The sequence below is a fragment of the Lottia gigantea genome (assembly GCF_000327385.1).
Source record: "Lottia gigantea unplaced genomic scaffold LOTGIsca_67, whole genome shotgun sequence".
Taxonomy (NCBI): Eukaryota; Metazoa; Mollusca; class Gastropoda; family Lottiidae; genus Lottia; species Lottia gigantea.
This window is the reverse complement of record NW_008710284.1, coordinates 1,096,282-1,123,001: the sequence shown is the minus strand read 5'-3', so window position 1 is coordinate 1,123,001 and position 26,720 is coordinate 1,096,282. Positions and strand designations below refer to the sequence as shown.

The following is a 26,720-nucleotide window of genomic DNA, read 5'->3' as shown; positions in this document are numbered from 1 at the left end:
ACATTATAGATTATGTTGGAACTCCATCCACGATCGAAGAAATGAAAAAATTTACACAATATCTTTATTGGGACATAAATTAGGCCAGGCATGTTTCCAATGTTTGGGGTTAAAGGATACGGGCATTCTTCCCTAGGGAAAGTCCCTCATCTTCTCTGGAACATATCCTGACATAGTCCGAGAATTGATGATTACCACAAATGGCATTGTCTGGAAGGTTGACTGGTGACCAGCTGCGTATGGTTGCGAATAGTAAAAGTGGTCTATGCTGCATGAAACCTATGACGGCTATTTTAATCGCAACCATACGCAATTTGTGATTGCTATGGTGTAAGGGCACCTTAAGGTTGACAACCCCATTGCTGATTGGTATCAGGTGTTGCTGTAAGATTAAGAAGTAACTGTCAGTGATTAACAGGAAAGCTGCCAATTAAAATTCAACTAAACAATTAAATTAGACGGGAGATAAGTAACAATTAAATTCAACACCTGCTTGGTATATTAATTCTTGCAGAGAGTTACAGAAAATCTAGAAAAACTTGAAAAATTAGTTGCATTCTTGCTGAATTTCAAGCTTGATTCATATAACCATAGATCGAATAATTGGTCATGAAATTGAAACAGCATCTAATGAGATCTTCAAAGGGTGGGATGTAGCTCAGATGTTAGGAGTTTGTAGAATCTTACGACGTCATTGGCTTAGTAATAAATCATTAAATTTGTAAGCCGACCGTTTGAAAACTGGTCATCTTTCTTCACAATTGCAATCCACCTAGTTGATTTATCATTCGATTGGTTATTATATTTCGTTATTAAGGAATTACTAATAACACTTCTGCAGACCTCGTCGTAATTTATCGTCATGATCTAAAAATGAGTCAATCCCAATTTAGAATAGGAGAAAAACGAATCTTGAAGTTTTTCAAAGTTTATCAATCAACTTGTCATCATAAAGGAAAAATATTTCTTTTATCTTAGCAAACAAAAACAATATCTATTTATTTAATACTAAAATAACTACTTTTTCATTAACATTTCGTAATAAATTTCTTTTATCTTCGTGTGGTTTCAAAGACGGTGGTATCGAGTGCTCTCTATGCAGTCCGCGTCCCAAAACAAATGTTTGTTATAATGCTGAATGCTTGCTGTATTTTGTACTCACTATGCAGTCCGCGCTTGAATGCAATGACTACTAACGAAGACACAACTCTTACGATTGTAAAGTTATCCTTCCACGCTTCATTTCCCGTGGGATATGGTCATCTGATTCTCGGAAAGAGTCCAAAATGAGAGTTACTGTGAGGATCGAATTTGTGGCTTGGAACAGAAGTGGAACCTCCGATCGTAGAGGCAACCTGCAAATAACTAATGAGCCACAACTATGTAGACCCATCAAAATACTGACGTATAGTTATTAATTAGACATTCCTAGTTTGATGAGAAAAATACTAATTGGTGTAATTTCTCTAATTTAGACTCGTTAATTGGTTTCTGGGTTTAGAGAATTATAATTCAAGGTAGTCGAGTCGAACACCTGGATGGATTGATAAGTTTGAATCTGCTTTGGTTAGTTTTTAGTACTGAATTCATGATTCATCCATTGGTTTTGTATCATGGTTTGTAGCACCTTCCGACAATATTAAATCTCCTGGTGAACCATATTAAGTCTTCAGAGTCCTGTAATTCGAAGCATTGCACCGAGGTACTATGAGTACCTCTCAATATAAGAGAATACCCCACGCACCCTTCTTCTTCTCCTGTCCTTCCATCTAGTACTTTCTCACTACATTCCCTTTCCACCTACTACCCCCTACTCTATCTTTCACTCTCTTCTCCAGTCTCATTTCTCTCTTCTTCCGTTCTCCAAGAATAAACACTGTGTCCCATCTATCCTCTTCTTCTTCATTCTGTCTCCTCTTCTTCCTCTAAATCCCAGACTCTCTTTACTACCTCTACTTCTCATTCCATCTACTACCTACTATGAGTTCTTCCTCTCCTGCCTTCTCTATCTCATCTACCACCTACTTTCATCTCCTTGCTCCATTACTTTTGACTCCGCGGTGTTTTCCGTCTTTCCTCCATCCCCTCTGCTCTTCTAAGAGATTCTCCCCGCAGATGTGTTGATAGGTGTTTTCTGTCTGAATTGAATAATGTAACACTATCAGGGCGTTAAATTACTGTCGAGAGAATTAATGGGGATTTTAATTTAACACCATTTTAATAGATAGAGCAATTTCTTGAGTGCCAGCCAAATTTTGTATGTTTTTAAGTTCCAAAACTAGTTTTAAAAACAAGATTGTGAAGTTTGTGGTTAGAGATACAAGTTGTTTCTGTAAGATGTTATGAGTGTGGGTCGAGTTTGTCAAGGGGCGAGGGGCGAAGTATACTTTGCCCAGGACGCAAAACGTCCATATGATGACTGAATAGAATAGGTGATCATATCAGGGTCGCAAGGACAATGAGGGTCGTACATGCCTAACGTTCTACCAAGGTGCACAGGCGTGTGGAAGACTAAAGAAAAACAGCCCACAGCTGGAACAATATACATGACCCTTCTTCTGTATATGATTGTCTGAATAAAAGAACCTCAGCAAGTGGTACTAGCGTTCATGGTTAAAACTGTAGTATTCTGCTAAAAACACACACGTGATTTACGTTTAATGGAGAAACAATTTGTTCTTGTAATATGTTTTGACACCAATACTTGAAATTCATCCAAACCATATTACTTAACTTGACTTAATGTGTGAATTAACTCCAGTTGGCTGAGAGGCTGGAGTGCCTGTTGATATTTTTTCTCGGTTTCAATGAAATTAAATAGTGTTTTATGTCCTGTTTTTCTGAACCGTATTGAATATACGGAGAATTCAAAGACAGTAATGAATTCAAGAGAGCAGAATTACTCAGAGAGCAGATTTTCAATAAAAGACCATCCCTTTTTTTGACCATAAACTTACTGAGCTACATTTAATACTGAGTATTTAAATATATGTGAACTTTACATCCTACTGGGCAACGTCTCTCTAATTATGTGAAATGCAGTCATATTATTTTGCAGGGTGAAAGCTAGCTGAGTTTTACGCATCAGCTAATTGTCCCAAATTTTCTCGTTTCAGATGAAACGAAATCTAAATTGAAGAAGAAGGAATATGAGAATATTAAACTGGAAGGCGAGGTACGATCCCTCCAGAACCAGCTTCAAGAGTTGAAGGAAGACACTGAGCTCCAGGAACGAGAGCTTATGGAGGTAAAGTACATAGAACATGTGTTTTGGGGGATTTGGAGTCAACACTCAGCACTAGTCCTAATGTTTGGTACACCGAACAATGGCGCGATTGTGGGTTAGCCTACCCCGTCGAACGTACAAAAAGTATCTATAGTGTAGAATAGTTGAATGATTTTGATTTTTATTTACAGGAGATTGAAATGATACATGATAAGAACGCCGTACTGAGCAATCTGCTGGATATCGTCAACGAACGCGCTGAAACGGCCGAGAAAGAACTCGACCAACAACATTCGGCACCATCAGAGCGCAGTCCTAGCGCTGTCAGTGCTCTAAGTGGTGCCAGTGTTGGAAGTGACGATGTTTTCCTAGTGCCACCATCTCTGGGAGATAAGACAACGAGCTCCGGTAAAGATTGGGATGTGAGTATATAAAATGATTTGATTAGTTTGTATATAAGCAGCCCGACAAATCAAGGGAGGTAATAACTAATAATGGAGTAACTTTTTACTGCTCGGTGGAAAGTATCTGTCGAATGTGGGGTTTGGTCGTCGTTAGTTACGGTACAGTCCCCTTCTTGTGGCCACTGAAATCTTGGCTATAAAAATAAGCTAACGATTTTCCCTTTTCTAACAGAGCCAAATGAAGAAACGAGTGAACTCTTTAGAAAGGCTCCTGGCCGAGGAGAGACAGAAAGTCCAGACTGTGGAGAAGAAGCTCCGATTGGCTAATCCAGATAATACCACTTCCGGTATGTCTGATGACGTCAAACTTCATCTTCGTGAGAAGGAACTTCTTCAAGATGAGGTAGGTCGGTTTTAAGGTGACTTTTTAAAAAAATAGTTTTGCCATGCCATGAACCATAGAAAGGTATTCTTGTGAATTAAGTGAAAATGGTTCTTTCTGTCAGTGCGCATGTCAATAGACTAAACCATGTCGCACTTTCATCAATTCTGCCCTTTCTTGCAGTTATTGGAGCACCAGAAAATGATGCGGATAGCTACCGACCAGATAAAGGGATTTAAAGAGAGGATTTCTATCATGGAAGAGGAGAATATTCGAGTCAGGATGGATTATGGTAAACTTTGCGAGGAGGTGAGACCATTCTATTCCTACTCCCCACTTCCTCTTCGAACCTCTGATGCTATTGAAAACGTTTCTCCAGGGACCGTCTTCTGCAAGGGAAAAATAAATATTGAAGTGATATATTCCAGGCACTAAACCTGAGTAAATTAGACTGACTAAGCGCTTATCGTCTAGTCTAAACCACTTTCCCTTTGCTTCCTCTCATCTCTGTGTCATAATATGTAACTTTGTTATTATATGTTTCAGCTGGACAGAAAATCTTTGTCAGATCACCATGAAAACTTATTGGAGAAATCAGCGTCTTCGTCATCACTTTCAGCATCACCTCGACTTCCTAGACCTCGGGTAGGTACTCTGGTTTTAGCTAAAGACACCCTTTATTTTTGGAGGACAGAGGACAGAGATCGAATTTATTATGTGTTCCACTACGATAAATACTGTGGCAGAATTATCCTACCACACATCAGATACCACTCTGAGACTTGGTTTATCAACTTTTCAGATAGTCCATATAGAATTATGTTTTGTATTTCCAGTCACCCCTCAGCGACACAGCTGATATCGGACGACTGAAGGAGCAGTGTGCAAAATTTAAATTGAAGGCAGAAGAACTAGAGTATAAAGTCGAGGAGGTAGGACTGCTTGTGATTCTCATCATGGTTTCCATCCTTTCATCTCTGGAACCAGTGGATGATGGACAAGTCTTCCTTCAACAAGATTAGCATCATCATCATCATCATCATCATGAATCACCTACAAGATAACTGACTTCATTATCGTTTCCATCACCATTCATCATCTATCATCCTTAATCACCATCATCATCATCATCATCAAAAGAACTGACTTCAGAATCGTTATCATCATCATCATTTATATCATCATCATCTTCACAAATTGATCCTTCAACACCAGTCCCTTTTCCTGTCTTACAGTTGAACGGAATCTGGAAAGATAAAAGCTCCACGTCAGAGAAGGAGAAGAAAGCTCTGGAAGAGGAACTGAGGAACCAGTCCACGGAAATGGCCGTCATGAGACAAACGCTGGAAACTCTCAAACGAGATCTGTGCGACAAGGAGCTGAAGTTGACAGAACATGAGACCACTATCTCCGAGAAGGATTCGATGTTAAACAAGAGAGAAGACTTCCTTCAAGAACAGGTACAACATATATTTAAGTCTCGACGGGCACGTCATCTGATAGTCTATTGAAAAGAATATTTCCACTTCCACGAATTTCTTTTGGATTATGCTTAAGGGGTTGGTTATTCTTTAAGAACATGTATAGCATTGGTTAGTTTGCTTTTCAATAAATGAATAACACAATGGGAAATTCAATTTTTCTTTTATTGTCCATTTCAGGACGATGTTCTTCGTCAAAGAGACACAGACTTCCAGACGCTTTTGGAACAAGTTTCGCAGCGGGAGGAGACAATCCGCTCATTAAGAGAGAATCTCAGCAACAGAGATGAACGACTCAGAGAGAAGGACGAATATATCGAGAAGCTGAATAAGAGTTTGGAAGAAAAACACAAGGAAGTGACGTCACTTGGAGACGAGTTGAAGGACGCTATCGCGAGCGTAAAAGAAAAGGAAGTGATCATAGCCATTCTTCAGCAGCAAATTGCAGAAAGTTCTATTCGTGACAGTGGTTCGGAAACAGACATCGAAAAAGAAAACATTAGATTGAAGGGTGTGTATAAAACTTCACAGCTGGAACTTCAGAAATCGCGGGAAGAAAAACAGAAGACTCAACATGAACTAGACAAATCGAAAAAAGCTTTGAACGAAGCCATGTTGATGTGGGAAAAGAATCGAACGGGTCTTCAGACTGATATGAATATCTTGATGGAGAAGCTTCGCTTGTATGAAATCAACACCACAATGGATCGGTCCGACATCATCATGACATTGAAGTCGGACGCCCAGAAGAACTACGACGAGAAAGAGAAACTAGCTTGTGAGGTGCACAATCTTCGCCGAGAACTTGAGGTGGATACTCGGGATCTTAAGGAACAAGTGTTATCTCTGCAGGGAGAGTTGGTGGATAAGTGTAAACATTTGAAAGAAGAGGTGGAGATTGGAACGAGGTTACAGCAAGAAGTTGATCGACTTTCTTCACAGGTACGAGGTTTTGTTTTTGCATTAGGAATCTGGTATCCTGTTTTAGACATGCGCAGCTAATTAACACTACCAGAAGGGAACTGCGACGCCTGGTTTAAATAGTAACAAATCGAATTAAAAAATCAACGGTTTTTGCTTTGCACTTACTTGGTACATTTACCTTACTGAGTTACTGCGCACTGCAAGGCGTTGTCCATCTTCATTACCACAATGAAATAGCTTAAATAACGCACGTATAACAATTTTATGTTCTTTTCATTTGACAGGCTGAAATGGCCTACAAATTTCAACAAGAAGAAAAGATCTTACGAGCAGAATATTTGGCAATGAAGGTCCGCTATGAAACAAGGCTGGATAAAGTGTCTCGAGACTACACTAAGATAATTGTCCAGACGGAGAGGCTGGAGAAGGAGAAAGAGTTGGACAAGGAGATTATCCAGGGCATCCAGAAAGGAATGGCTCAGTTGAAGGAGAATTATCAACAGGATTTGATCCGCTGGGAAGATGAGAAGCAACGTCTTGAGAAACACAGCAAAGAGGTGAGACAATACTCAGGGGAGTTTCTTGGGAGGGAGAATTTCTTAGAATATTGCATACAGAACAATTGCCTGTACAATTTAGGGTTCGTTTTGCGTTTCGGATCTTTTGCACTTCCGAGTTTTTGGGTTTTTTTTATACATTTTTTTGAAGAACCATCTCTGCATGTGTGAAACTGTTACTTTCAGATTGAAGACTCGCGAAAGTTGACGTCAGAAATGAGAAAGAAGCTGGCAGAATTTAAGGAGAGAGTTTCGGAGCAGGATCGCCTCCGCTCAGAGCTGATTACAAGATTCGCTACCCAGAGAACTACCAACGAGATTGAACGAGCCAATCTTCAGAGCAGAATTAATCAGGTCGGTGGTCAAGAAATAAAATATGAATAAAGCAATGAATATTTTGACTGTTAAAATATATAGTGACCAAAACATCAATTGTTGAGCGATATGGTAGAGGTTCGGTTTTGATAATGAATAAGTCCAACATGGCCTGGCCTTACGATATGATGATCCTATATCCTCATTAGCACAAACAGGTGCAACAATTAGGACGTAAAACTCTATTCCACTTTACGATAAGATGCAGCCCATCAAACAATCTGTACAGATGTACTATGATTGTAGTAACGCACCTAAAAACTCAAAACGTAGTAGTGTATACATCTGTTTTGTAATAAGGCTGATGTTTTATGGCGAGTCTGTGTAAATAATTAACACTCTAACCGGGGATAATGATAGTAGTGTTCCTCACCAGTTTACTGGAATTGTCTTACATACGGTGTCTGTTTTTTAAATTCCCCACAAAAGGGTGGGCCTACATACTCTTGTACATAGTAGTTATTTGACTATGGCTATACAGTAACCAGTTTTCGACTAGTTCGTCTCTATGATTTGTTCTTGGCGGACGGGAAATCGCCTCTCAACGGTTAGACTTTTGGGATCCGCTTTGGAAATGCAGCAACATAAGCTTGGTACTAAGTGTTTCGACTATTGTTTTTCTTCAACAAATATGTAACACAAACCGGAAGTATTCGAAGGAAATTAATTAGGTGTTTTTTTTTTTTTTGGTTGTAGTTGAAAGAACAATTGATCCTGTCCAACAAAGCTCAGAGTCAGGCTAGAGACCAGCATCAGCACATGGATACTACGTGGGAGAAAGAACGTGCGGAGCAAACCCGCCTTCTGTCGTCTGCTCACAGCCTTGCTTTGGATCTCCAGCAGCAGATGAAAGATCGTGACCTGGAATTCTCGTCTGCTAGAAAGGAACTCCTGAACCAGCTGGAAGCAGACAGACTGGACCTAGAGAAAGCGAAGAATGATCGGGAAAGAGCTTTGGCGGAGGTAAGGCAACTTCTGCCATCTTACTGAAATAATGCCTTACCATAGGGTTGCATTTCTTTATAACGCTTGTTACAGGCGTAATGATTGTTCAAGATGCCGGTCTTTAGACCCTCATTGAAGTGGCTAAAAAATAAAAGCTAATAATAAACGGAACGAAAGTGTTGTCCTTTTTTAATTTGACTGTTTAATCAGAATTCACAAATTGATTCTTTCAGCTGGAAGTGTTGGGCAAGAAGTTCGTCAACCTGCAGACGAAGTTTAAGGAACTTCAGGAGAAGAACGAGAAGGATCAAGAGATCTGGCTACGGGAAAGAAATGAACTCCGACGTCGTGTGATGGAGACGCAGTTGGCCCATACTCGAGACACCAAACGTATAGATGACATTCTTACCAGTGTGAGTATTGAATTCACCTCTAAAATTATGCCGTGTGATTCGAATTGTCCCGTCTTCGTAGCCCAATTAGATGCCGAAAATTTGGACGTAAAACTCCATTTAAATTGCTGGTAAAAAGTATAAATTCTCACAAATTCTCAAAATGCAGATTCTCTTATTCTTAGTAAGTGCTCAATGTTTCCTAATCATTTCTTATCTTCTTCTTAGTTGATAAAGTTGAGAGAAGTTGGAGCACTGATCGCAAGTGAACCGGAAGCTACGTCACAAGGTGAAGGTCAACAGTCACGTGATCTTCAGAGGAACATTCTGAGGTACATCAAAGAAGTAAGTGTTGATAACTCATGCTTTGGCTTTGTAAGGAAGATCAAAACATTATTGGTTTAACAATTGAGTCAAACACCTTATCCAAGGGCCTAAGCTACCAGCTTGTGTCACACTGTCCTCAGAATGATGCTGTTAATAGACCTTGAGAACAACCTAGTTTGTTTATGTGTGTAACTTTATGCCATGATTCTCGACGATGAAGTAACTATGTTTATATTACATGTATTATATTTTATTGGCTCACATTGCCTCGTTATTACCATCTGCCTTGGTGAATCTTTGCCAAGTCGGTTTATAACTTCTCTTGAAACCAGTCCCAAGAAGTTTTTGGGTTCTGTGCGTTATTTCTAAAACCAAGTGGACAGTGTTTTTTTCTCTCTTGAATATTTTCAAAAAAGTTTTGAAGTGTTAACTCGTGAGCTTAGATTTTGCTTTTTTTTAATTTGGTCTCTTTTTGAAAAAAATAATTTGGAATGTATGGCTGTTGTATTTAGTGAAAATAATTGTGATCTGTCTCCGTTTACAGTCTGTAGCGGAAATAACACAAGCCGCGGACCAATTGGCCAATCAAACAGATGCAGAAATCAAAACACAATTTCGAAGGTGAGTCGCCATTTTGGAAATTTTCTTTTTATAAAAATTGTAATGCATGCGTCTCAGAATACGAATCGAAGCAATGCTCGTATGCCGTATTTACATGTACATACAATTTTTACCATAAAACTGTAATGCATGCGCCTCTAAATGCGAATCGAAGAGTTCTGTTCGAGTAATGCACGCAAGCGTAGTCGTACCAATATAATGTCATTCATGCAAACTTTAATGCATGCGACTTCTAAAAGCGAATCGAAGTGTTCTGTTTGAGTAATGCACGTTAGACGTAGACCGATAAAAAGTTAATGCATGCGTCTGTTATCCGAATCGTAACATAACTAATGCACGTAAACGTAACTTTAGACGTAGATGTGGCCGTAACAAATTCTTAATCTCCACTCACTCTTTACGTCTTCTTCTTTCAGAAGTCTTTCCAGTTCTGAGCTCAATCTTTTGAAAGAGCAACTTTCGAGGGACAGGGAAGTTACTTCCACCCTGACAGACACCCTGACTGTTCAGACTTCCATTCATAGAAGCATTACTCACGACGGAGTCACCCCCTTCACATCCTCCCCTAATTTTATACCTCCTTCCCTAACCTTCCAATCCAATAGACTCACTGCCGATCGCCACTCTTGCTATTCCTCGGGATCTCGCAGTGCTTCATCATCTCGTGCTCACACACCGGAAATAGAACGTCAAGTTACCGGAAGTACCTTCCACTCACCAAACCCCACCATTCCAACCCGAATTCCCTCCGATTCCAATAATCCTAGACCTAAGACTTTGACGAAGAGTAACTCTTTGGAGACTCCACAGACCATGGCGACACCTACCGTGACAACGTCTTCCATATCACTGACTACTACTCCGACCACACCGACGCCAAATCCTGCCCAGAGGACGTACAAAGCCTACACACGATCCCGCAGTGATGACAATGTCCTCAACACACCGACACCAAACTTCAATCGACTGACCCCGAGATCAGCGAGAAGAAAGTTCTTTGAGACCCAGCCTCCACCTTCTCAAGGTTTCGGCTTTCTTTCGTACCCGGATTACAGACAACCATTGATGTATCACCAAAAGCAGACGGGTTCTTCAGCAGGAGACCAATGTGACGTCACTCAGACGTCATCGTCATCGTCACAGATGAAGACGTCTGCGTCAGTTGACGAGCGACTTCACCATCGGGAGCCTAGTAGCTCCGACAACTTGGACGCAGCTATAAGACCGAAAACCGTACCCGAAGAAGCAGAGCTCGAACAGGCTCAGGCCAAGTCACAAACAGCAAAGGAGAAGCGAAAGTTTTTCAAGAAGTCGAGCAGTTTGGATTCGACAGTTGGTTCATCCATTGCTAAGATCGGCATGCAGGCTATTCCACCAGCTGCACCAACTGGTTTCACCCCTACGGATTTTTTCTCCACAATTAAAGAGAAGCTGAAAGGCCGGAAATCGAAAGACAACCAGAAATCCAAGGCAGATGCCGGACCAAGCGACGAATCATCCATACCAGACACTTCATCCAACCCACCCGAATCATTCCAGGACGAATCGTCCCATTCTCTTGACGAAACACACCCAGATTCAGAGGATTCGGTAAGTGATGATCTTTTCATTTTTTCAACTACTAACTAAGTTACCGCATACTTCATCACAATCAGCCCTGGCACCGTTCCTCAAAATTTCTTAGATCAATTCTCTTCGTAGGTCCAAGTGTGCTAAATTCCACATTTACAAGAAAGGTTTTTCGTATTTTTTGTAGGATATAAAGCGTCCCGAAGGCTAAGACTATCTTTGGACATGAAAGTTAGTGTAAATGTCTTCTTCCTTCTTTTTCAGGCTTCTCGAAGATCTTTAATGCCAGTCGGAAGTGACCCAAAGAGATGGAGATCTAAATCAGCAGACAGGTCACAGCGAGTAGCCAAGCCTGTCATGATTCACTCGGATGTCATAACCCCTATACAGGTGTGGCAATTTAGTGAAACTGCGGTATAGGGAGGATTCGCGAGGCACATCTTACCGAAACCCTGAATAGACCCACCTCGTAGTGGCATTCTGACCTAGTCTCAATCTTCAAGTTCAATGCAGTCTTGATTATCAAGATCATCATCTGGAATATCTACTTCAGAAAGGTTTTATCAATCCTCTACCTTATGACAATAATTTTTTAAGATGTTTAACCCTCCATCCGTCCACAAGTGTGCGTATACGTGCATCATATTGTGCCGTCCATAGTCAAGGCGCCCTTATAGAAAATCCTTAAAACCAAATATTTGTTGTCATTTGTGATACTCTGTGTGCAATATTCTCATCTGTTTCCTAATATACATTTAGTGTTTCTTAGTGTATCCTGTGCTAAGTGTGCGTATATCATTTTTATCGGATTGGCTGTTATAGGAGATTCTCTTTTAAGAGGCACTGGCCTCCAGGATGCTGATGTCAATTTCAGTGTTTAAGAACCAATTTAGTCATTGCTTTGCTAAGGATCAGTACACCAAAGCTGTATTTTGTTTGATTTGCTGCAATGTATGTGCTATGCAAAGTCGAAATATCAAACCTACCTACATGTCTTCAGTGTTTATTGCATTTTGAAATATTCAAGTATTGGAATTAATTATTAGTATTGAGGTCGATTTAGAAAAGTTACCTCTTACCTATTATTGAACACAATTCTTGTGTTCTCCTAAAATCTTACCATGGAATTTTGTCCTGAGATATATTCTTCCCTCTATCCTCTCTATACAGTTTCATCATAAAAATTCCCCCGAGCAACAGAACAAGGTTTTTTTGTTTCTCTGAATGTTAGGAGTCTTTTATTGTGTGTTATGTTTTTGATATTTATATATTTATATAAAGAGTTACCCCCCTTATTGAATTTTAAATTATCAGCCGCTACCCTTCTTTACCGATGAAATTAACATTTGTTTTTTGATTTGAAATTCTTTAAATTTCGATTCACTTTTTAAGGCAATTATGATGGAAATCCGGCTGAAATTTCGATTTGATTTGAAAATTTAAATCGAAGGGGAATAACTCTTGCAATACCATGTAACTTTTGAAGGAGGTGTACTTAACTTTGTAAGATTGTAAATAATGGCAGTTTGGATGAGATGCACATATCCTCTCCTTATTCGAAACATCGTGTTGACTTAAATATCATCATTCGATCTTCATGTTTGGTGTGGCCACAACAGTTGACTTTTTCAATCGAGCGTAGAGTTTCAGACGGGAGAGGATGAGTGCGTTGTTACGTAAGTTGTGGGTTCGAATCTGTTAATGAAGATTGTATATAGTAATTGATGTATAATTACGAGTGAGTTTGTATATTGTGAATATTATTTATTTGTTGTGGTAGTACAAAACAGGTATAGTTCGTAACCTCAACGAAATGAAATCAACCAATCCTAAAAGGTGGCCATATCGCTCACGGACCTTTACGTGCCTTATAGAGGTGGATTATTCCTTTATCTTTGACATATGCACATTTGTAGATGTTTTTAAAAATCCTTTACTGATTTACTTCACATAGATCATTGTAGCTCCCATAACAAAATATTTCTGTTATTCTGGAAAGGTTCCTTTACGATCATGAATCGATTAATTTTATTTTTAACTATGCAAAAATGTTCTGAAGCGTAGCGTAATATTGTATAGATTCTTTACAACAAGACAATTGGAAATGATTAAATATTTAAACAACTATGTGTTTGTATTGTCGTTAGCGAGTCACAGCTGATAAATGGGACTTACAGATCCACGAAGTCCCGAATTCGCCACCTCAAGGAAAGAAAATTCCATGTATGTGATCTGGTTGATTGTGAAACAACTCCTTGTGTTTGTTATATTTTGTATTGGTGGAGGCTTTACTATCATTTAATTTCCTCAAATGATTCTATGTTTTAATTTGTATAGGATGAAAATGAAATTATGTCTCATTACGAAGACGCGAATTCATAACAAAAGCTTCAGTTATGGAAGAAATGAAGGTGAGTGTGTTATTTAGGCCACATAATTATGTGCACGTGCATTTTGTTACGATCATTGCAATCCATTGCTTATTGTGGCTAGAGTCCTTAAAAATTGCAGATGGAAAAATCTTTTTCTGCACAGTCACCTTATCACATAGTTTTGTGGTTAGGCATATTTAGGTCAATCTCGACTTTACACGTGCATAAAACACATAGAATAAAGTTCAACATTAATGTTTTAGAAAGGTTTAATATAACAATAATTTTAACTATGGACGGATTTAACAATGATAGAAATATGGACGGGAATTGTCAAAAATATTGATAACAAATAACAGCCTAAAGAATACTAAAAAGAGTACTTTTTGGGATAGAACAAGGCACAGTCAATATCGAGATTAATAAAGATAGATAATTTAAATGTTGCACGTACGAGTATCCAAAATTCGACCTTTTTATAAAAGTATGATAACATGTAAATATTAAAATGGTTAATAAAAATAGACACTTCAGCAAAGACTGATTAAGTGAAATTAGAATGCACGTACGAATATCAACGTCGACTCTTGTAGTAAGTAAGATAGCATATTGATTTTGCAAATATTGGCTACTTTCTTATAAGTATAAGATTGTACGTGCGTTTGTTTTCGATGTCGACTCTTTGACAAATAGATTGTGCGTACATTGCACAGAAGAAGATAGACAGGGCACTTTTATCGTCGACTTAAAAAAGAAAAAAACAGTATAAGAATACTAAAGTAAAATATAACGATGGCACTTTAGTACTATGTCCGTTTTCCACGAATGGATAAATTAGCCAGGGAGCCAAATTTATCTCTGTACGTTAACATTAAGAATTTTGCAGCATGAAATCGCCATGTCTTGAAAGAAAAGTGTACTAGCAATGAAATCTGATTGACGGTCTGCCTTGTCAAGCTCAAAAAGTCGAAAGCTTTGCCCCTTTTTCGTGAGTGAAATGAAAGACGTAAGCCTGATTTAATAAATCGTAATAAAATTTAAAATGAAGATCAACTTTCGCTGTTTAAAGGACCATCTCATGGAAAACGGCAAGACCATAAACCCGACAGGAGAACTAGAAAGAATAGTTATAAGGCGGAGGTGGGGACCAAGGAGCATCCGGGTTGGCTGTATAGGACGCATTAGGGGCTGATGGTTGGTTGCCTGAATTATTCGGATTCCAATTCGGGTCAGCAGGTTTAGAACAGAGTGGGACTTTACTGTTGGATCCGTTCAGGTCAATGGACGAGTAGCGAGGAGGGTCGGAGAATTCCAAATTTGAAGGCGAGATCGGACCAGCTGATCGATTCGAATCTGGTGGTGATGACATACCATTTGGTCTGCCTTGATTTGACGGTTGTCTTGGTGGACCCAGTGACGAATAGGACGGTGGAGGATTAAATCCATTAGCAGTTTGTAAAGGAGTATTGTTGAATTGTACCGTACCGGACTGAACGTGGAACACACCCTGCATGTTCGGCCGAGGGATCGTTGGTTGAGTTTGATTGAACAGTCTCGTCGTACTGGTGTGTTGATGCGTCTGTCCGAATAATCCTCCTCGGTTTCCGAAACGGAACGTCGTCGATGGTTTGATACTTCGATTCTTAATCCCTTTGTTTAAACAGCAGCAACAAATGGCGCCGATTACCAGCGTCCCAGCACCAATACTTCCAATGGTTGCTCCCAACGTTGCGTCGCTTCCATGTCCTGTACAGAAACGACAAACAAGTTGGCATTGGATCATTAAGGTACGAACACCCCTCTCCCAGGAATATAACCCGAAGTTTTATAATGCCTGACCAACTTATGGAAAGTAGGCTACTACAGTGAACCACTCTCTAGAATATAATTAGTTGGATGATGTCTGGTGTTTCTATAAACTACACGTATAATAGTATAACATTCTCTGTTGAAATAAACATGCATTTTTGACAAAATATTTAAAAAAATGTGCGCTCTTAGTTCAAAGCTTCTGGGTTGTTCACTCACCTGCGGATGGCGACGTAGCAGACGCATATTTGGCGGCAAAACCACGGAAATGATTCTGTTGGTTCGAGGTAAATGTGACAAACATATAACGACCGGAGCTGTAAAAGGTCGGCGATTCATCTACTCCACAAAGGTTGGCCATCTCGGTTGCGTTGGCATCCTCACCTGGAAGGACAGATGGTTTGAAATCAGAAAAATGGTAAATGAACCAATCAGACTGACAACAATAAAATAGCACCCTTGTCCGTGCTAATGCTGCTGTCCTGGCAAAATTTCACTCATGGCAAACAGCATGCCGCTGTCCGTCCTATAGCCAAATCCCAATGACCTGGAAAGGGAAGGGGATGGGACTGCTGACTTACCATCGTATACGGTGATGTAATCCAAACGACAATTGAGGTCTTCCTCAATGTGCAGTAAAGTTATGTGGAGATTCACGACCTTGGAACTCTCCTCTGTTTTAATCTGCCAGGAGCAAAACTGGTCACTGAAATCAGAATTCAAAATTGGCCGTGACAATCAAAATGGCTTCGGCTATATCAATATTATTGTGACCTACTTAAGATATACATGTATATTTCAGTATGAGTTATTTCCCTTATAGTGAATATTCATTTTATGTCAATATTGTTGTGACCTAGTTTCGAAATATAAACATGCTTAACTTTTCAAGTACGAGTTATTTCCCTTGAAGTGATGCCAAAATCAAAATATTATTGTGACCTACTTTAGATGTATACAAGATAAATTTTGGTATGAGTTATTTCCCTTGGGGTGAAAATCAATTCAGATAATTAATTTGACGGTGTTCTCTTGCCTGATGGGCATGACTATCTTGAGTGATATTTAATACTGAAGAATTATTAATTGGATAAAATTATCAGATTAACTATTTCGACGATGATATTTTCAACATCATTGCTAGAAATTTCCAGTAAGAGTAAGATTATTGAACGTTGTATAGCGCTCATTACTGTTCTGTTGTGGACATTGTCCGACATTCGTTGGTAAATGATGGACACAGCTTATACCCCGACCCGAAGTTAACAGAACATCCGAGGACCACCCACATATTTAAATTGTCATACTTACTCGTAATAAGTATAATTGGGGTGTTTGGTGCTGCCTGGTGAATAGAAATAATTCACAATACCAAATCTACCAGCAGTTAAATATTCAACACCATCGTGTGATTCACATTCACAATCTGGAAATAGAACGATCATGTAGTAACAGGCCACATACATTTTCAAAGGGGGCTAGAAGGCTGTTACCTTGTGTATAATAATGGTGACATTTGAAAGGGGGGCAAAGCCGGGACAGCTTTTAATCACGAAGTGAAGTGGGAATAGAAACGCCAGATAACGCCCCGACATCCAGGTACACATTTGTATTTACTGATGACAAATCGGATTTCAGATTGTCATCCTGAAAAGTGATACGAATAAGACTGGACTGTCTTAGTCTATTTTATATAATACTACCTATATTTGGTATAAAAATCAGCAGTATTCCCAGGATCTGAGAGACCCAAGATAGTCTCCAATCTTTCATTGTAGTTGTTTTGAGAGTATTAATATCTTCTTGGTAATAGTTACATGTCTTCTTCGATTGGCATCTGAAATACAACAGAATATATTTTAAGATGTGCCGTCCGATCGGACAGACTTGGTTTATGTCCCAATTGACTGAGGGCAGACATCAATACGTATATGCCTACCAGCATCTGATTTATTTTAAGATGGACTGTCCCACCAGACAGACTTTACAGTCCAAAACAGTTTGAACTAGCCAATCAAATCAAACCTTGCCCTTCTCGTTCTTCGGTCATGGTCCGTGTATCTCTTCCAAGGAACCGGAAGAACCAGATTTGTCGGCCTTGGTTTTCAACCCCCTTCCTGCCCCCTTACAGTTGCGGGCCTGAATTCATAGTGTAGCAATAAAAGAACACAACAGGGGTCCAGTTAAATCGAGTGCGTGCTATAATTAATATTTGTGTAGCAGCTAGATATAAAGGAATGGATACTGTGTATGCACCCAATCAATGGTTTTGAACTAAGAACTTATTAGATATAAATACAATAACCTACTCAATGAACTAGTACTGTACACAAACCATACATTATGCATAATTTATATTGAAAAATGTTTCCATCACAATGAAAAACAGAATAAAAGGTTTGTAAAAACGTAGGCCAATTAAGACTTGTAAATAAGTGCATGTTTTATCATGGTGTATAGCGTTATCGGTTCATGGTAAAGATTGCATGACATAGAACAACATCCAGAAATAACCGTGTCTCTTATAGTCAAAGATCACAAAATTCTATGAATGCCTTCTGCAGTAAATCGATACGACGAGAGTTATATTTTTAATATTTAATGGTCATCGATTTATGATACGACTTTTGTCTTGTTGCATTCCTATGGAATATGTCCACCGATGTGGAAACTTTCAAGATACTTTTGATATTATTGAACAGTGCGTTTAACAAGGTTCATTTCATCAGAATATAATATGAACTGTTTTACGATGACAACATCTCAAGTTATACTTCATAAGCTTTTAACAATCATACTTAGCTGTTATTTGTCATTCCACACTTGTACCAGAATGTAGAAAATAAATATCCACTTCATATTGTTTTTGAGAGCAAAACAACTCTGGTTATAAGTCTATGAAGACGGTTACAGCGTTAATTTCTTTACATGACGTCATTTGCTTGGTTACGCCGAACAAAATCTGTTCGTTGGTTCTAATTTCGGTTGGCGCCCGAGTCATCTTTCCTCATGATACCAGTTAGATAGTCAAAAGACTTCGCCAAGGATTAGCTGGTAGACATGATCCTCGTGAATCTAAGTTGTTATCATCGCAAAATTTTCTGACAAGCACTAGCTGATAGACATGATCCTCATGAACCCAAGTTCTTATCATTGTGAAAGTTTTGGCAAGGACTAGCTAGTAGGCATGGTCCTCGTGAATCTAAGTTGTTATCATCGCAAAATTTTCTGACAAGCACTAGCTGATAGACATGTTCTTCATGACCTAAGCTCTTATCATTGTGAAAGTTTTGACAAGGACTAGCTGATAGACATGATCCTCATGACCTAAGTTCTTATATTCGTAAAAAAAATGTTATTTCTTCTTTTCAATCTATAACTGTGTTTTAAGATGATATGAAATCAATAAAACTGTAGGAATTTTAAACTGTGTATTGTGAGACATGGCCCATTGTTCTTATAGGATATTGAAACAATGGACCGACTCGATCCCTCGATCAATATACATATATACAGATTGAGTTCCTAAAGCTTGGGGAGACGGAGGGGAGGGGAGGGGGCAGAGAGTAATTGAATCGAATCTATGGATGGAGGTTATAGTTACAATGGACCGACTCGATTTCTCGTTCACTATACTGGATTCTGGATCTGCTAAGATGCTGTTGCGCCAGCATGAGAGAATAGCTATCCTGGATCAGTCAGGACTTTTTCATATTGTTTCTTCCTTGAATTCGTCTCAGTGATTGTCCTTCTGTGGCCCATATACATATATACGAGTCAATTGCGTGATAATTTTACCATTCCTTGACGTTCATCTGGGTTATTTGATCGTGGTGAATTAAACCAAACATAACATTTTAGTTTACCAATTTTCTTGGTTTTTTGTTTACTGAATTTCTATAGCTGAGAATAATCATGGAACAGTATTACTTATACTTCCTTTGCCCTTCCCCCATTTTGAAAAATTCCAATCACCTTTTAAACCGCCATTCTTTGACGTTGTGTCTGTTGCCCCCTGAGCTCTGGATTTTGAGTTTTGATCTACGATAAGGACTGTCGTATGATTATTACGAGTTAATCTATATGTATGTACATAACTCACCTTTACCGTTTGTCCGGTATCCGTAAATATTATTCTAGGAATGGCTTCCCTCTCTGAAGTTGTTAAGGTATTGATTGACAAGGTACTGCAGCCTACCTGTTCCAATACTGCTAGCCGACTCTTAGTGGCGAACAATCAAGCTAGAGAAATCCATTGATCGGTGCTTTGGAACCTGTTTGATTCGTACATAGCTTGATCAGGTTAGAAACTGTAAGGCAGGATCAGAAAGTTATTATTAGGTTCTTGTGCTGTGAATAATAAAATCTGTTGATATTATGTATATTTAAAAGAAACTTTAACTAGAGTCTGTCAGGCATTTTATTTTTTCATCTATGCTTTTCAAATTACAATGTACATCACATTGCATCTGATTCATAAGAACGGTAACCTTATCCGGATCAGATTGTTGATCAATCAAACAGACCATGATTAAGAGGCGTGTTGTCGTGCAATAACAATCTTGAGACAAAAGGTTGTTAAAGGTACCAATGATGGTTGGGACGTCCGATAAATCTTTGAAGCCGGGGGCGTTACGTTTCATCAATACGTGCCAGATAGGTTGAACGAGGATTGGATGACAAGCTCTTAGCCTAAAGGGTATCTCAATCGGATTAAAGGGGCAATAACTAAATAGAGAAATAAATAAATAATATTCGCATCCCTCGTAGTTAATATTGGACCATTCTTTAACTTTGTTATCTCCTACCATTGCACATGGTCCCCTACCACCGAAACCAATCTTCTCAAACCCACTTCCGATCTTTCTGACACCTTGGTACTTCAACCCGTTGATGATCACGTGGAAATTATGAATCTTACTTCTTTCAATAAAGTATTCATTTGTTGGAAGAATATTTAAAATCAGTGACAATGTGTTGCTTGACAACCATACGCCATCTTGTATAGAGAAGAAATGTATAGACTCTTGTTTCCAGTCATTCAACAAACAAATTACCTTTTTAAAAAAATGTCTGGTTAACAGAGAATCGATCAATTGTCAGAATAAAGGAAATCAATAATAGAGTTTTAAATCAAACAATGGACGACTTCATTAAAATCGATTGCTTACAGGAAATGGCATTAAAGCTCTGGACAATACAAGCATTGTCTGATGCTTAGAGCCATATGATTGGCTCATTTTCATGCAGACGTGTCAAGAGCAAATCAAACACCGGATATACCATTCCGATTCGGATAGGTTTTGATTTGGTGAGATCCGTTTAAAGCTTACTGTTGTTTCCTGAAATCGATTAGATTTGATTGGGTTTATAACTCCCTATTCCCTAATACATCAGCTGGGAATGGACTTATAGTGCAGGAGCATAAACCAGCCTTGACTAACATGGCGGCCATCTCACAGACAATCCCATAATGTATCTACAAAGCAGGACCAAAAGGATGAAGCTTTGGGCTTACATGCTCACATCGCAGAAAATAGCAGACCTTAATATATATTTGTTATTCTTCAATTACAAACAGACTTTGATGTTGCCGGGAAGTTCAGGATGGTGGTTGGTGTAGGCATAACTCAGGACATCGAATAACTGGGGATCGTGCTGACTCAAGTAAGATCGAGCTTGAGCTTCAGTAGAACAAGGATGGGAAGTACCACACCTGAAATTCAAGCCAAAATTGTAAAGCACAAGGAAAGAGTTTACTTTTTCTGAACGGAACACCAAAGGCATCATTTATCGTCGGGTTAACACCGAGAGGAATAAGCGAAAACGTGATTAAGAAAAGACATCCCCAATTGGAACATTTAAATCTGTATTTCAACTTTGGTTGCAGAAGTCAACATTAGAAATGTGAAAAGAGAAATTTGAATCTGTATTTCCACTTCCGGTTAGTTTGGTTGCTACTTACATATTGGTACCTCCTGTGACGTCAGTTCTGGTTGTTGCCATGAAGAAAGCTTCAGTGGCCTCGGCCCAATATTCAGCTGAATTGGCTGTAGCGTAGACACCGGGTTTCCAGAGTCTGGCGTATTTCTCGTGACTGTATGCAGCATTGATCTACAGAGGGAAGACGTAGAAATTTTAAAGCGAAGGTCATTTGATTGACAAATGTCTGTTCAACAAACTTGAACATATTATGGATTGTCTTAAGTATTGATGTCACCAATTCCCAAAAATTAAAGATGATGACTTAGAGGTTAAGAATTCTCAGAAATAATCAATAACAGTAAGTGTGTCCTGAACTACCCACCTTGGATCTCCATTGTGAAGGCATGTATCCCATAACAAGATGACCGAACTCATGGACCAGGATGTTGTCGTTATGGTGATAGGGGTCATATCGATCACACATGACCACGTGATCTAAGACCACACTTCTGGAGTTGGTTAATCCAGCAATGCTTGACCATTTTCTGCCGTCGAATGTACAAGTATGGGCACAGCTTCCGGAACATCGACCTGAAGAACAACATACGCATATGACCTGCGGACAGCATTTGGGCGTTCAGAATGTGAATCGAGATGAACAAGTAGAAGCTTGTCTAGATAAGGATGAAGTGAAAGATGGTCCTACCTCTACATTGTGGGGTGTCAGCCAGATTGTAGTTCTCGGGATAGGCTGCCATAGATTCAGCCTGGGTGAAGATTCCCAGACCGTGAGATCGGCTGACACCATAGAAGACCTCGTATGGCATGTGTCGAACCATTAGGCTCACTCCATGAGCTGCCTGAAAATATTTAAAAGCATCATTTAGCACAAAATAATAGACCACAACAGCCTGGGACTAAAGTGGTATCCATGAGTAAGCTACTACAGCGCGGCATCATCTGGAACGAAATCCGAAGCTAGTTGATGTGTTCCTGTAAACATACAAGAGTGACCACTCCTCAGAACATAATCCAGAATAAGTTGCTACTTGCTGTTTGAATTTCTAGTTTGTATCTCTGGGTTTAGGGATGTCTGGTTCTTCTACAAGCCGAAATTGTGTCCCAAACTGGGTGGATTATTGCTTCTTCGAACAGGTTGTACATAAATGAACCAACAAGCTCGGGCCTTACCTTGTCCAAGGCTTGGTCGCTACATCGATGGGTGGCAGAGACGACGATATGGGCAGCGCTGGGTTTGCTGCTCACAACGGCCCCACCTTGTAAAACATATCGTTCTTTAAACGAGGCTCTCTTCAAGATATGAAGGGGGAGGGTGTAGCTGAAAATGAAATGTTATGAAATTTTACGTCCTACTTATCTTCATATATGATTAATGCTAAGAGCAGTCCTTTGTTGGTAATTTTCGCCAATGTGGCATGTGCCTCTGGCCGTATTGACCTCCACCGTCTGATGCCAATTCGTGCCACGGTCCTACAGAATGCCCAATGCCATACTGCTTTGTGTAAAAACAGAGAAAAGCGATGCGTTCAAACTTTAGGGAAACACCATCCCTACCACCTTTGTTCCGACGCCTTTGCCTTTTCTACTTACTTTTGATTCAGAAAGTCATACTCCTCTGGTCGAGGTGGAGGAATAGCCCATACTCCTAAAAATAATAAATTGATCCTGTGTAAGCCTGCTAGATGAGTTGTATGGTACTGTTGCAGGTCAACAATCATTACAAATTATCTGTAAGCAGGACATTGGACTCCAACTTGTTCAACATCGATCATCATCGAAAATACATTTTTTGGTAAAAGCGGACTTAAGTTAAAAATGGATCAGTTGTTTGATCCCTTTGCTGCCTAGAATGAATGGAAGGAGTTCATAATAGAGAACCAAGCCGGATTAGGGAAAGAACACCAACTTACCGGCAGCAAGTGCCACCAAAACCAGCGTTCCTATCATTCTTGTCCTGACGATATTTCTAAAGTGAGTAAACGGGTGACCGGGTCATACGAAACAGTTCAAAGATAAGGCAAAAAGGATTGTCAACTTTGAAAGCTATAATGTCATCCCAGTAATTTCATTGGTTGTTACAAAATTGGTTTGAAAATCAGCCAATCGATGAAAGGAACGTTCCTTCCATGACCAATCAGGTTGGACGCACCTGTTCCTCTGATAAATAATTTGGCAATGGAGATAAGATAGAAATTATGAATGGCCAGAGCACATTATATTCGAAAAAAGATTTCTACCATACTGCTCTAAAAGACGACCATCTGAACCAAACACTGCCAAAAGAGATGTTTAAACAGCCCTTTGTATCTGACTTCGAATAATGTTTTACTGCTCTGAATATTACGATCAATTGAGTCAATGGACACTGCCAAATGGAATGATCATACTGCCATGCTTTACTGGCTCCTCGTTATTGTCAGGATCCATTTAGATATTCAATGATAAAAATGTATTGTATAATTCCAATGATGAAAACTTGATTTGGAATTCACTGACTATCACCAGAAGACAGACTGACAGAAATAAATCAAAACACTCAGTAAAGTCCTGTATTTGTTTATTCAAATATTGATTTAGATACAAACACCAATATTGCCGGCTATTTCAGGATGGCTGTTGGTGTAGGCGTAGCTCAGGACCTCGAAAAGCTGGGGATCGTGATGCTTCAAATAGGCTCGAGTTTGAGCTTCGTTGGAACAGACGTGAGACGTTCCGCACCTGAAAAGATAAAATGGGTTTATTAATAAATACCTCAATAATATCATTGTCAGATTTATCGAAATCTGATGAAAAATTATCAAACAGACAACATTGGCGTTTGTGTACCACAAGTATGAACGGTTGATCTGCTGTTGCCACCGATGACGATGTTAAGGTGCTGATGATGCTGGTGCTGTTGATGCTTCTGCTACCGATGATGATAGTGATGATGGAGCTCTCAATGATGCTTCAACTCTTGGGTAGACCTCATTGTAATGAGTATTCTACCGGATGATAATGGAATAGTCTGTATCACTTACATGTTTGTTCCTCCAGTCACGTCAGTTCTTGTGGTAGCAAAGAAGAAAGCCTCCGTAGCTTCAGCCCAGTATTCGGCGGAATTGGCTGTAGCGTACACATTGGGTTTCCAGAGTCTGGCGTATTTTTCGTGAGTATAGGCAGCATTGATCTGCAAGCAAGGAGAACCTGTTACTACTAGATGAAATAGGTTTTAATGTAATAGTTTCTATGAAAAGTCTAGTTGTCTGAAAGTGTCAAAAATTGGGATGCCGAGACTGTGAGAAGATACGGACCAATGATGATGCTGTGCTAATGAAATTTTACAACGTAGCGTTGTGTTAATTACTTAATTGTCATTGATCCAGACAGGAAGTAACACTCCACTCCATTTACCTTATTTCTCCACTGTGAAGGCATGTATCCCATAACAAGATGGCCGAACTCGTGGACGAGGATGTTGTCTTGGTGATGATAGGGATCGCGACTATCACATAAGACGACGTCGTCCAGGACGACAGCTCTAGAGTTGGTCAATCCAGCGATGGAAGAGAATTTTCTACCATCAAAGGTACAGGTGTGTGCACAGCTTCCAGAGCATTTACCTGTAAAACGAAAGGACAATACAAAATTACCCTCAAAGATATGAGTTGCATAGTGATAGCATGTGCCCCTGAAGAATGATAATTAGGCTCCCACCATAGTAAATAGACCCTCAGAAAATATTTTGAGTTTGCAAAGTGGCAGCATGTGCTGCTGAAGAGCCGCAATAGAAATTATCATTGCAAAGCAACAATGAGAAATTTCTTTTTTGGCCAACGTACTTTAAGAAACCTATTTAGTACATAGATTCAGATATTTTGAGAACGTTCCAAACTTCAAGCAATCGTATCACAAGAAATCGTGTTGTACCTTTACATTGTGCAGTATCGGCAAGGTGGTAATTCTCGGGGTAGGCTGCCATGGTCTCTGCTTTGGTGAAGATACCAAGTCCATGTGATCTGCTGACTCCATTAAAAACTTCAGTTGGCATGTGGCGAACCATCAAACTTATTCCATGAGCTGCCTGTCAAAATAAGGAAGATAGTAAGACAATATTTATAGACTAGACTAGACTCTACAAAAAACAAAAACTATCATCAGAAAGAAAACGCCGTTCTTAAAAAATGGTCTACAAATAACTGAAGTATGAGATATCTAAATACTCAGTGCTTAATGACCACTCTCTGCCAGATAGACCCATGTAAAATTATTAACCGCTTTTTTGTTAGAAGTAGAACTCAAAATTAGCAGATGTGATTATCTCACCTTCTCCAAAGCGTTATCTGAACAGCCGTGGGTAGCAGACACCAAGACATAGGCACTGCCTGGACGGGTCCTGACCACGGCTCCATTGTGAAGTACGTATCTTTCTTTGAAAGATGCTCGCTTCTGGATAGGCGATGGTAGATCGTAGCTGTAACCGAAATAATTAGACATACGTCCAAAAATACAAGACTTGGGGCCTTGGAAGGATGAGTTAATACGCATCTGACTCGTGGACATTTGGCTGACTGACTGCTGAACGTCAATAGGTCAGACCAAACTTAAAACTCATTTGGGTTGATGCAGAAATCTTGGATAATAGGCGTATTTCATTGGTCCAATATGGTCTTCGAGTTGTCGAACAATGGAGAATTGACATAAGTCCAATATTGTATTCAGCTGTAGGGCGTATAACTTTGGGCAATAATGTACAGAATTATGGGACTTGTGCAATGCTTTATCAACAAAGTAATACAGTATGCAAGCAAACACTGATTAATTTCTAGGACTTGTCGACTTACTCTTGGTTGAGGAAGTCGTATTCTTCTGGTCTAGGTGGGGGAATACCCAATACTCCTAAAATAGAAATGGAACGTAGTTTTGCGTCTTTCTATAGAGAAGTCATCTTCAAATGGACATGATGTACAGAATTGTAGTCTCAAAAGCTCTGACTTAACATAAGAATTTTCTTGCTTACAGGACACTGCACTGAATCAACGAACGAACAACCAAACTGACAAAAAGTTGACGAACCGGAAATGACGACCACCAAAATCAAAACTTCCTTGATCATGCTCCGTATTGTTGTGTGCATCGTGTAAAATCGGTAAGTTTGCCTTTTTATTGAGTATTAAAGATAAGCCCGGTCATAACCGCTATACCTAATCTTCTTCTGAACCAATTAAAGCGTTTTCATTGGTGGAAGGTTTACTACAATATGAGCTGTAACAAATAATATTGTAGGATTTCCAAACTAATGTGGGCCTTAGTTTGAGATTTGACTTAAGAAATGATTACAAGATAAGACATTATGCTGATTCATACAGATTATATGTCAACTTGTGGGTTGTAATGAACGTTGCAAGCTG

General features: G+C 39.4%; 3 protein-coding genes across 3 annotated transcripts; all 3 read right to left on the bottom strand.

Annotated features, from left to right (window-relative positions):
- Window positions 1-14,689: 14,689 nt before the first annotated feature.
- Window positions 14,690-16,850, bottom strand: LOTGIDRAFT_167555 (hypothetical protein; the record flags this gene model as incomplete). The annotated part of the gene is made up of 4 exons (XM_009065051.1): window positions 14,690-15,321; window positions 15,604-15,768; window positions 15,966-16,090; window positions 16,696-16,850. 4 exons carry the CDS (start codon window positions 16,848-16,850, stop codon window positions 14,690-14,692), a joined length of 1,077 nt encoding a protein of 358 aa, XP_009063299.1.
- A 4,072-nt stretch (window positions 16,851-20,922) lies between these two features.
- Window positions 20,923-23,304, bottom strand: LOTGIDRAFT_235630 (hypothetical protein). The gene is made up of 7 exons (XM_009065050.1): window positions 23,241-23,304; window positions 22,921-22,975; window positions 22,501-22,648; window positions 22,016-22,169; window positions 21,692-21,900; window positions 21,350-21,498; window positions 20,923-21,100 (listed from the first exon to the last, which is right to left on the bottom strand). The coding sequence occupies exons 1-7, from the start codon at window positions 23,275-23,277 to the stop codon at window positions 20,956-20,958; spliced, it is 897 nt and encodes a 298-aa protein (XP_009063298.1). The 5' UTR covers window positions 23,278-23,304; the 3' UTR covers window positions 20,923-20,955.
- A 566-nt stretch (window positions 23,305-23,870) lies between these two features.
- LOTGIDRAFT_235629 (hypothetical protein) lies at window positions 23,871-26,451 on the bottom strand. Its single transcript, XM_009065049.1, has 7 exons — window positions 26,386-26,451; window positions 26,154-26,208; window positions 25,636-25,783; window positions 25,240-25,393; window positions 24,724-24,932; window positions 24,351-24,499; window positions 23,871-24,048 (listed from the first exon to the last, which is right to left on the bottom strand). Exons 1-7 carry the CDS (start codon window positions 26,444-26,446, stop codon window positions 23,904-23,906), a joined length of 921 nt encoding a protein of 306 aa, XP_009063297.1. The 5' UTR covers window positions 26,447-26,451; the 3' UTR covers window positions 23,871-23,903.
- Between the last annotated feature and the right edge of the window lie 269 nt (window positions 26,452-26,720).